Below are 12647 nucleotides of genomic sequence, written 5' to 3'. Positions count from 1 at the left end.
GCTTTACAGAACATCTTACACTTGAAAGATTTCTGATTAAAACAGGGTGAATTGGAGGTACAGAGATTGCTGCCAAGGCAGATTCGCCTTCTGGAATGAGAGGATTTTTCCCTAATGACATTTTGTCCACTTCCACAGACATTTCCAGACCGCTATGCTCACAAGTCTCTTGTAAGGAGAAGCCCACCAGGTGTAAGCAAATCAACTCAAACCATGGAAAACAGATGACCTTCTTGCTTGACTTCAACAGCATACTGCGGTCATGCTGAGTTAGTCCAGGGGAAGGGGGCTTGAAGTCCAGTCAACACACACCAACTAAAATGTAGCACTCACTTGTCTGTGTAATGCATAAGAAGGTAGCAACGTCCAAGAGGGCACAGCAGGTCAATCTACCCACTGCAGTATCACCACATTCAAAACACAGCCTGTGCCACCATATTTATGTGCAATTTAGGTCTTGCTATGAAAATGTTTCATAATGCCCACCCACTGGTGGGTTAGAGGCAGCAAAACCAGTGACTTACCTCGCAGGGAAGCTCTGTAGGCGATTGTAAGCCATGTGCAATATCTTCAGGTGTGGATGGCCCGTTAACAAGGGTACGCATTTATCTGTGAGGTTGTTATTGGTCAAATACAACTCCTGCAAGATGCTATGGGTTTCTTCAGAAAGAGTGGCTGGAGGAAGCATTTCCAGTTTGTTGGCAGAGGCATTAAGAAATCGCAGGCTGCAAGAAGAAGTTACATAAGGGAATTCAGTGAAACATCCTGCAGGTTTTGTGTCGAGAAGTATAAATAAAAATCTCTATTTTTAAGAGTTAAGATAGTTATAAAGCAAAGGTCAAAAGCAGTAAGTTCACAACACGAATAGAAATGCTAAAAGTCTTGCATTCTATGAACAAAATTTCTGATCATGTTGGTAAAAGAACACATCAGCAAAATCAGTACGTCAAAATGCCTCCAACCCCTTATCAAGACTCAGTACCTCTAACAGATGTACCTACAGGTGAGAGCAATAACAAACTACATAATTTCCATATTCTTTCCACATGAAAATGAATTCTGATTCATCATCAACAAGCCATGAAGTATAGCTGCCCTTCAAGAGAAGTCACTGGTAAAAAAGCCAGTCAATTTTTCAGTATTTTAAATACTGGCTAGGGTGCAGGCAGTATTTTGTTTAAACCTGCAGGCCTGAAAGCAACTTCAAAATATGAAAAAGTACCCTTTGTGTATTTGGATAGCTAAAGATGCACCACTTTATGTGAAATGAAAAACCAAAAAACAACCAAAAAAGACCAACCCCAACCTGACACCAAGCAGTCATTTGCCTTTTAGATTTTAAAAAGAGACAGGACTACTAGTAAACTAAATTTAAAAGGATTATACATATATATATATACACACACACTCTCACTTGCTGGTGTATCCAGCAAGACAGCCAGATCTCTGTGTAGTTCCTGAGTGCCCTTCCCCTACTCCCCAAAGTAGCAGAAGCCTTTGTTAATATTTTCTGCAGTCCTGCCACAAGCAGCAAGGACTGAAGCAGTGCAGAAATTAAGTTATTCTTTCTCCCTTATAGGGCTTTTTCTAGGATGGGAACAACTGTTGAGATATGGGCACTGCCCACTCTTGCAAGTCAAGTTTTGCGGGCAGAGGATACATGTTTCTGTTAAGGGAGTTTGGTGATCACAGTAGCACTGGAGGAATACACACTGTAGGCATCTTGAAGGCTAGAATTCACACAAGCAATTCCAAAGAAATGGGAAAATAAGGCTATTTATCCTTTAGTAACCAACTCTGGCATGACCACGGCTTTTCAACAAAAATAAGACCTCTCTCTTCCTTCCTCCCCTTTTCAGAAAAGCTGCCTTAGAGAACTTGCGATACAGAAATAAGTGTGTGCCTGCCAGTCTGCAGTGACCGCGTCCAAACTGGGCTGTACTGCTCCTACCAACAGCAACGGGCAGCTGCAATGGGCAAAGCTGCATTCAAAAATCAGAACTCAGAAATGAGCTGGCTGAGGCCGATAAAGCCACTGACTGAGACACAAAAGGTAGGTGTGCTCCTGTCATCAATCTAAAGTGATAAAATATTGATAACTTCTCCGTTGCATGCAGAAATCCACACTGACCTTTAAGGTCTATTAATGAATGAAATGGATTTGCAAGATTTGCAGCTGGTTGAAACTTGTTTGGCAGCAAATAAGTGTCAGACATGCTACAGAAGAGTCACGTGGAATGCCAAAGGATTAAAAACCCCACTATTTCCATTAGAAGCAAAAATCTCTCAGCACTGCACAGAACCAAATCTAGGTTAGCTGTTTTACACAGAGGAGTCTACTTTGGAGAAACACAGTTTAATCCTCAGGCTCATTCATTATTCACAAGGGTGGTAAAACTCCAGAGGAGGAAGTGAGGAGAGGGAGGATTAATTCAGAGAAGGGAGTAAGCAGCTAAAAGGGCTTTTAAAATTATTTATTTATTCTAAAAAAGACACTGCTCAATTTCATCCTTTAGCTAAAAACTGAAAATATATTAAGCTCATTCAAAGCTGGATTATTAAACCGAAGCATACCACATCAACGATTCCTGTACTTAATTAAACACCACAGTACAGACAATTATTACTTCGGCAACTTCACTATAATATGCATGATGGTCGTCTCTCTCCACAAAAGAAACGCACTTCGATTAACATGAAAGCCACAATATCTTTTGCACCACTCCTAGCACAAAATAGTCATCTTCAGCTCAGTCTGGAAAGGTTCAAGTAATAAAAAAGCTTAAGGCTGCTGGGGAAAGTGAACTTTCACAGGAATATGATGGGGATGAGGAAGTGGCAGCAAAATATTCCCCAAGAAAGGGCATGCTCCTCTGCCCTGAAGAGGAAACTACTCTTTTCTTAATTTCTTGCAAGCTGCAGCAGAATAACCTGGAGCATTTCACAGGTACCTTCTTTTAAGAACCAAATGTAGCCAAACATAACCTAGAGAGCATCCTGTGGCTATGAAGTTCAGAAGAACGTAAGTTTACTCAGGTACAGCTAGTGTAAAACACAGCTGGAAGCTTCAAGTAAGAAAAGGTACGTTGCTCTGATAAAGCTGAAGTTAATGCAGCCTACTGTACTGAAGCCATTTTATATTTGAAAGAAAAATGAATCCAACAAAAGCTCTTCTGTTTTTAATAAACTTTCAACACTGATGGAATACAACAAGAAGTTTCAAGCTGTTCCCTCACTGGTATTAAAAGTGGCCGGAATCTGCATATTCCTGCCAGTAATCAGTTTTAAGGCATATATTTTCCCATGGGAAAAGTAGAGAGGAGATCTGTTGTTCTGTATCTCTATCCTTTTGCCAAATCTTCCAGAAAGTGATACAACAACGGCAGAAATAAATCTCCATTATCCTGACGCACAGTTTAGTGCCTTGATGTGAACAGGGTTTAGGTGGCTCGCAAAATCTTGCCTGAAGTCTTGAACGGGAACCCTGTGGTAGCAGGGTATCTCACCTATCCCCCCTGTGTAATAACTCATAGCTGGGTAACACTCAACAGTCAGGTTCAGGATAGTTACATACTAACCTGTCTGTAGCTGACATCATTAGCTTTAAATTAACTTTTTAGAAAACAGTATGCTACTTATTTACATGTTCCTTTTGACCAGCTGTTACATTGAAATGGTGAAAGCATTCTGAAACGCTAATTCTTTCATGATATTCTTTGGATTAAAAAGAAAACCAAAAAGGGACACCGTTCTTTGGGCAGAGAACAGAACGAACCAGGAGACTGCTCCTGCCAATGTTTTGTCAATTCTGTGCTATTAACTTATGTCAAAAAAAAAAAAAAATGCAATTTATTTGTACTTGCCCATCAGGTTTTTCCTCATGCTGATTTAACACAGAAGTCCTCCTCCAGGTTATTTCCACTCCCCTATTTCTTCCTCCTCGTGAAATGTGCCAGCTGCTACCTTAGAAGGTACATCTTACAGATGCCCTCCAGAGCAGTGGAAATTTACTTGGGCACAACTGTTTCCATTTCTCTAGTGCACAGACCTAAACTGATTCATGTTCCTTGAAGATATCCCACTCATTGCTTATCAGATGGAAGCAGAATGTCAAGTATTAAAGCTCAGTCCAAAATTAATTGTTTCCCTTTCCAATTCCACCCACACACTATACCACAAGCTCATGAAAAGAAGTACAGCATCACTACAAAAACCTGCATTCAGCAGCCTGCACACATACCAGAGTATAATATAGCAGGGAGAGCATGAATTAACAAGTACTAAAAGAGTGCCGGAGATTAAGGAAGAAACGAAGGCGCTAGCAGAAGATGCCAGAATTCTTCAGCTTTGACAAGGTGTAAATTCTCCTTTGGGGTATTAATGTAAACACTCATCTCCATCCAGAATAAGTCACCTTCAGTTTTATGGGATATTGAAGTACAATCCCTTGCTGGATTTAACCTCTCCAGGAGACAAAACAATAAAAAACACTGTCCCAGAGAATAGGCTATAATCAAGGACATGGATCCAATTCAACAAAACAGACTCAATATGCAGTCACATGCATTCCCTATTTAAACCCAGAGGATTCTGATCTCAATTTGAACTTTCAAATGCAGAGGAAGAAACTCTTCTACTGACACAGCCATTACTGAAAAATGCAAGTCCTCCAAAAAGCTTAGGAATGTTCAACATTAAAAGGAGCACAGACAACTGCACCCAATGGCAAAGCAGCAGCAAATCAAAATCACTATGCTTAGCTTGAAAGTACCGATAAGAAGTGGAAAGAATACTGCAGCTGCAAGAAGAGAATATGCAGAGAAATCACAATCTCCAGTTTGGCCTGTGCCCCAAGATCCCCATCAGCACAGAGCAATCAAAATACAAAATTTCTTCTTCAGTCCCTTCTGCAGAGACATGCCCTCAATTTCTGATCGCCTAATCCTAAAATAATTTATAATTGTGGTAGCAGGTGTGTGAGGAAGGATCCTGTAAGCTAAGTGTGTTCTGGGGGGAAAGAAAGAGAAAAAACAAAAGCAGTTTTGCCAGCCTTGCAAAAGAGGGTATTTCTTCTCCTAAAAAAAAAGTAAGAAAGGATGGAAACATTCAAGTGAATCCCCTTCCTGTTGATGGACTGCCAAAAAACCACATTTAATTGCTGCTGTCTCCTCAGCTCTTACTTTCTAACCTATCTTTAGCTGTTTCATTAACTGGGATTTCCCCAGTTTCTAGTATATCTGCTTGCAAAACCTAAGTTACCAGCAAAGAAACAAATGCAGCTGAGCATTTCTGCAGTGAAAGTATGTGCACCAAACACTCAGATAACTCCCTGCGTTCATTTGACTTTGTTTCCTCCCTCACTTTTCCTGCATGCACAATAGGACTGAATACTTTCATCAAAAAGAAGCAGCCACCGAGGGTGGAAACGGCAAATATCAAACGAGCAAGTTTAACTGGGTCACCTTCCAGAACACCAGCAAAAAAACCCAAAACAAACCCCAAACAAATTAAATCAAATCAAAACAACCAAATAAACAGAGAATCAGAACAGATAAGAACAGCTGAAGAAAGCTGAAAACAAGATTCATGCAGAGGAGAGTCCAGACAGGCAAATAGCTGACACTGTTTTAGCCACCACCAGATGCTACAGAACAAAACCCAAGGTTTAAGCTGTGCACATCACAGCTAGGTCTTCACCACACAACTGGTTTAAATAGTCTGATGGCTGTTTAAGGGTTTATACTGAAAATACTCATACTAACTGGAAAGGAAGCTTAGGCAAGAGGGAAATCGTCACACTTCACCACTGTGTCTCCATTTTTAAACCTCCCTCACCACTGCCACTGCTTTTCATCCATAGCTAGCTAAAGCTTTTGAATGCTTGCTCGTCTTATCCACAAAGCATTTGCACAATTTTCATGCCATTAAATGGCAGTTTGCTGCAAACTGGTCAAGGAAAGCAGTAAAAAAGTCTGTACAAGAATCGGACAAAGCAGGAAAGGCATCAGAACAGATGAAGATGTGGACAGAAATGGAAGGCTGCAGGAATGCAGGTGCGTGAAAAAGAGGTTCAGGACTCAGCCTGGGAGTTTTCTCCATAAGCCACGGCACTTGCATGAATTCTCTGTTTTTACAGCATCTGGTAATGAGAATTGAAGAGATTATCTGGCTGCCTCTGTGGCGCTCATCTTGCCAAGAAAATCCCCACCCTACAAGAGAAATCCTTGCTAACATGATCAAGATGTGCATACTTTCAGTGCAATAAACAGAACCAAGTTCTGTCTTGGTCAGAGAAACATTTCAGAGGGTGGTCCTCAAGCTCTCCTTAATTAATTCTTTAAAACAGAAAATTAATCTAAAATCAGACCAACAAAGTATCCCTAAATTATACTCTTCAGCAGAGAATCACACCTTTCCATTGCTTTTTGAAGGTTTAAGGCAGAAAAGTAATGTTTATTACTTCTACTATGAAAAGAAGTTTTTCAGTATTTTTCATTTTCCTGGGGTGAAAGTGATACTGTCTCTGTGCACCAATGCAGAGATTTCCCTCCCTTCCTCAGATGTTCTAGATGTCAAAGCCCAACAGTGCTTGTGCTGAAGTTCACCCAATGCACAAAACACCCACTTTGTCAGATATTCAGAACTGAGAAGGAGAAAGTTTATAATTCACATGAGACTCCATATCCAGACAGATCTCTCATCTGTCAGTAGCACAGAAGACCTGAACATCTTTTAAAAAAAAAATTTTTTTTTCAAGGCTGCAGAAGGTAAATAATTTTATGGAGAGATAAAGGCTCTGTAAGGCGATTTGTCCAACATCACACACTGGGTAGAGACCATGGCAGACCACTCAGGAAACTGAGTTCTCTTGGCACGTCTGGCAGTACAGATTGTGCTTCCCAGGGAATGCTAGGAGATGAGAAGCATTTTACCTTTTTAAATCAAAACAAACCCTCTGAACACCTTTCCCTGGCCCAGACCCATTTCTGCTGACAGAAGCAAACACTGGAAAACAAAACAAAACTAAAGACGTTTCCTGTAGGAAATTCCAAACTTAAAACTCTGACATTGTGCACTAATCTTGTTTTCCTTCCCAGTTACCCCTTTGGCCGCAGTCACAGAAGCACCAGCATGGACAAGCCATTTGCAAGCCAAGACAGTAAAGGGGTAGGAAACAAGGAGGAAAAGTCCACCTAAGCCAATTGCTTCTATTATCATCACAAGCGAGGGAGGCTGCAATGCTCCTAAGATGCCAGAATGGGTAAGCTCTGCCCATCTCCTGTGACAGTACATGACACTGCTAGCATTCATAGAAGACTGAAAACATTTGCCCTGTACTGCTCAAAAGCCGCACAACATCAAAGCTGCAGAGGGGAAAAAATCCCCTAGCCTGAATCAGACATTTATACTGTTATTCAGTATATTTTTTTTAACTCCAGTTCTTAGCAGCACAATTTTAGCAAACTTTTGGAAATCTACCCCCAGTCCTGGCTTTAGCCTGTTCCTGTTTTTGCATCACACAAAAAGAAAAGAAAGCTGTATACAGCTTTGTAGCTCAGTTTAAAAAGATGAATCAGATAATCAACTAGATTGGAAAAGACCTTTAAGATCATAAAATCCAACCATTACACCAGGACTGCCAAGTCTACCACTACACCATGTCACTAAGGACATCTATATGGCTTTTAAGCATTTCCAAAGAAGGTGATTCCACGACTTCCCTGGGCAGCCTGTTCCAATGCCTGAGCACCTTTTAGGTGAAAAAAAATTTCCAAATATCCAATCCAAACCTTCCCTGGTGCAACTTAAGGCCATTACCTCACCTCATGACCTATGGCTTGTCACTTGGGAAAAGAGACCAGACACCTCCTCACTGCATCCTCCTCTCAGGTAGTTGCAGAGTGATAAGGTCCCCCTGAGCCTTCTCTTCTCCAGACTAAACAACCCCAGTTCCCTCAGTCAAACCTCATCAGACTTGTGCTCTGGACCCTTCACCAGCTTCATTGCCCTTCTCTGGACCCACTCCAGCATCTCAGTATGTCTCATGTAATGAGTGGCCCAGAACTGAACACAGTATTCGAGGTGCAGCCTCACCAGTGCTGAGGTATAGGGGATTACTTCCCTGGTCCTGCTGGCCACACTCATGCCGATACAGAAATGAGCTGCAGTGGAAAACAATTCAGGTTCTCTCTCATTGCCAAAATTGCACTAAACTACATCCTAGACCTACAATCTGATTTTTGTGGAATTTTTACAAAACTTACTTCTCTCTTTGCTTTCAAAGATGTCAGCAGCTTTCTGAAACTTACTTAAGGGCTTCTTTCCTTTCCAAGTACATAGATGGGAGTTTCAACCTGGGACCTGTAAATAGCATTTTTTTGGCCTAATTTTGCAACTTCCTATAAAAAAAGCTTTTTACAAGGTTTCACTTCTGAAGTTCATACAATCTTTAATGTACAATAGATTGAAAAGTCATCCACAAGACTATCAGAGCTGCTGCTGAGAAACATTCTTGCCACATGAACAGGCTATGAATTTCACCACTTAGAAATGTGCCAGATAATTGCAATTATTACAGTAGTAACTATGCTAAGTTTTAGTGCTTTGACTGCACTTTAATGTAAAGTCTCAACTAAAACAGCAAATTAACATCAGAATAAATCGGCTGATAATTAATTTACTCTAAAGGTGGTACTCTACGCAGACTTGAATGTGGACAGGCAATGCATTAGTGTGGTTAAAATAAAAAATAATCAAAGTAGAAAAATATTCTAAAGGTTCTTTAAAGCAAATCAAGGCTGAAACATCGTATCGGTTTCCAGAACACAAACCCTGTCTTAGTAACCCTAACCCTTTTGAAAGATATCTTTTAACCTAAATTACAAATTCCTCAGAACATTACTGCTCAAGTCAAGTTAAGAGCTTATTTAGAAACCATCTCAACCACCAACCTAATTCTCCAACTCCCAACACTGTGCATCCCAGAAAATTTAACCAGAGGTTTATGACAGAATGAACAACAGTATAAAACTAGGGGTTTTGCAATACCCTTAACTGTGAGAGGAGCTGTGACAGTGAGATCACCACTACTTTTGCTTCTCCACTTCTCAAAAATTCAGGAACTATACATTCTTTTCGTCACAGTTAGGATCCAAAATAAAACCCCATAGTACTCGGTCTCACTGTCTGTTATGTATGGGTTGAGCACTCAGAAATCCCATGACTGTATGTGGAAGCACAGGGCTTCAAAGAACACTGACAAGCAGGGCAAGCCCATCCACCATTCCCAGACTATGCTACATCCCGTATTTCAATCACAGCCACTTTACAGGATACATTCACATCCAGGAAGAAGATTATGAAGAGTCTAAAGAAATACCAGCATAAAATAAGAATCCAGAAAGCAAATCAAGTGGTGACAGAAACTAAATTAGTGGCAAACATTTAAAAAGCAGAAATTCACAAAGCAAGGACAGGGGAATAACTGAGTTATTCTGACAGCCTTATGCACAGATTTTGTTTTGTTTGACAGGTATAAATAAGTTCTAGCCTCTGACTGAAAGGGGAAAAAAAGCTTTCACACTCCATCAAACAAGCCCAAGAAATATGTATTTAAAGAAACTGCCACTAAGCCATCTCAGTGTATGTAGTAGAAAATAGCATGTGCTTTACTTTACAGCTAGATTTCAAGAAGTAGGTGTTCAGCAGGAGCTTGGTGGGGAAAAAGAAGCAACCATATAAGGCAATAAAACCAGAATAAAAAGAATGCGTTTTGGTGAGTTGGGCCGACATCTGTTCTTACCACACAAGTCTTGGCAACTTTCAAATGAGGGAAACCTCAGATTACCCTTTCAGCCAGGAAGTAACACAGAAAGCCAGACTCCTCACATGCAAGCGATGATCAAATTTCTTTATGTATTTACCTGTCTGCTTTCAAAAGCAGGTTAGAGGGCAGTTCAGGAAGCTGGTTGTGTTGCACGTCCAGGACCTCCACTTGCGTTCGCTCAAGCCGATCTGGTAGCCTTCCTAACATGTTATGTCCTGCCAGCAGCTTCCGCAAGCTACTATTGTAAAACAACCTGAGAGAAACAAGAAACACCAAAAAAATGAGAAAAACGTAAAGCAGAGAGTTGCTTTGAGAATTTAAGTGCAATATCACAGTTGGCTACAAGAAAGTGATTCAGCCAACTGATTAGCAGACATGGTATTAATTACGCACAGATCCAAGAATATCTTCCCACTCTCCACCAACTTCTTGAAAAGGTTGTTCAGAAACAGGGAAAAGGATGATTCATGAGTGAAAGTAGTGAGAAAGGGTTATCTCATTGCACTGTATAAAACATGAATATAGAAACATGACAGCAAAGGACATAACTGCTAACAAAGGCTGCATAAAACTGCACATTTTGGGTGAGATTCCCCCTAGCTAATGGAAGAACTGAAGGAGTGTGGGTGAAATCACCAGTCACCCCACAAGCTCCACAGTGCTGTGCTCATCATGTGCTGACTCATAATCCAATGCAATTCCCCACCCCCAATTTTCCTTTTCTGTTAATACCAGACTAACATAAAGCCTCCTTTGCTGTTCTACCGCAAATGAAATTTATCTAATCGGCTTTACTTTCTTGAGCTTTTACAAGCGATGGATGACCTATAGCCCCATCCCCCTGCTCCATTTTTTTTTTTTTGGGTGGGGGATGGACACGACTGGGGGAGAAGAGGACAATGTAAAAAGACAAGAACAAACAGCTGTTTTGATCAAATACTAAAAATAAATTCATACTATAAGCAATGTCATATGGAGTGTAAAATTTGCACCTAAAGACCTCAAAGGCAGAGGAACTCTTAAATTTGAATGGGAACCACTTCCAGCAAATTAAGCCACCTGTCTTACATTGCCACTACTTTACTGTTTAATCTGGCAGCCTGTGCATCAGGCTGACCTGCTTCAAAGACTCTCAAATTACTCAGCGTTAAAGCAAAATCTTCTTCCCTGTTACAATGACCCAAATACACACAAAGAGCCTCCCTGACCCTTCCCTACAATACATCAGGTCATTGGATTATTGTGCCAAAATAATCAAGGAAGTATTTTCCCCTTGACAGATACAGTCATATCCCCATATCTGTGTGCCAGTGTTAACAGTTATCTCAGTTAGCTGGATCATCTGCATTATGACCATGGACACAAGTCAACAGCCAGCTGTATCATTCCAGAGCTCAACACAGGGTGAGAAAAGGCTTAACCATATCGTGATAAGTGTATCTATTACGTTTCATGGTTTCACCATTTTTGTTTCACTCCACTTTTACTTGTAAAAATCTCTTTCAGTTACAGATTTGCCTTTTTATTCTATTACTTTTCCTAACCAAGACTGGCCAGTATCATCAACACCAAGCATTATGCAAAAAACAGAATTGATTGACAGTGTTGCCAAAAAAACACTACCTATTTTGAGTTTCTTTTGGGCAGGTGGGGGCAGTGCCATTTTAAAACAAGCGAAATTCAAATCATGGCCAAAACCTTAACAATTAGCTTTTCCATGAAAAGTTATTTTATAAATAATACAGAAGAACCAAGTACGTCTTTAGAGATTTGTTTGTTTTCTGTTATTTTTCAAGTGACGCAAGCACCAAAGGAACTGGGCTGCCTGAAGAAGCCGGAACCACACATTTAACTAAGCAAGCACCTGATGAGACTGGGACACCTAGTTCTCAAGCTGGATGAGGAACCAGGATGCTGGGATTGCTCTTCCCTATGGGAAGCTTTCCCACTTGCCCAACTCCCACTGGAAGCTTTGGTGGGATTAAAAGTTCTGAGGGCAAGCACGTCACTCAGTATCAGCATCTTCTGAGAAAACATGGTTTGGTGAAAGCATTCAACCAATTCCTTTAGTAAGCAACTGTTCAAAGCAACAAAATGTTGAATACAAACAGATTTTAAAAAAAAACAAACAACAAAACCCACACAAAAAAGAACAAAAATACATACAGACATCTGTTCATTGGTAGCAGAAAGGTCATTCTGTCAGCTCCTAACTGAAGCATTTCAGTTTTCTTTGGGGAATCCCTGACAAAATCAGTTTTATGACACTGAATTTCTCCTGCATAGCTGAAGTAGCCTTTTGTTATTTTTCAGTACTTTTAAAGCAGAAATGACTGCATTACAGACTGGTTTACGTTGTTCCCATTTCTTTAATTGGGATAAAGATTACTACGTGGTCCTCTATCTCAACTGCTTCAACTCTTTGTCTTCAAGGCTTGTTTTTCTGTTTCAAGAGGCAAATGCATAGAGCATCAACTGTAGTTTGTTTAGATTAGGTGCAACCTTCAGCCTTCGAGGAAACTGCTTGTTAGTCAAGGCTTGAACTTGTGGTTAGAGTTGCAGGCATCCTCCTAGGAGAGTCCTGCTCATTCAACTCCACAGGTTTTCAGAATGCTATTCTGTGTGGAAGCAAAAGCACACGGCAGTGCACATAAACACACTTACTGGGCATTAGTATTTACCTGACACTCAACAGTAGGCCCATACACCTGAGACATTTGCATTTGAATCCTGACCCAAGTTCTCCTAAAGTTTTACAGACATTCAAAGACTATGTTTTGAACCAGGCCTTAAAATTGAGTTATTAGGAGCTAAGCTATCT

At 40.5% G+C, this 12647-nt stretch overlaps 1 protein-coding gene across 1 annotated transcript in view; it reads right to left on the bottom strand.

Moving 5' to 3' along the window:
• Positions 1 to 12647, bottom strand: part of PHLPP1 (PH domain and leucine rich repeat protein phosphatase 1) — a 140371-nt gene that overhangs the window by 16660 nt on the left and 111064 nt on the right. The window contains exons 10-11 of the mRNA XM_061449316.1: positions 9924 to 10079; positions 525 to 725 (exon numbers count right to left, since the gene is read on the bottom strand). Of these exons, the coding sequence (XP_061305300.1) occupies positions 525 to 725; positions 9924 to 10079 (357 nt within the window). The remainder of the gene's footprint in view (positions 1 to 524; positions 726 to 9923; positions 10080 to 12647) is intronic.

Source organism: Pezoporus flaviventris, unplaced genomic scaffold (assembly GCF_033815535.1).
Source record: "Pezoporus flaviventris isolate CSIRO_AGI_PZ_B2104156 unplaced genomic scaffold, CSIRO_AGI_Pfla_v1 ptg000007l, whole genome shotgun sequence".
NCBI classification, from domain to species: Eukaryota; Metazoa; Chordata; class Aves; order Psittaciformes; family Psittacidae; genus Pezoporus; species Pezoporus flaviventris.
The sequence above is the reverse complement of the archived record's forward strand: the minus strand, read 5'-3'. Positions and strand labels throughout refer to the sequence as shown.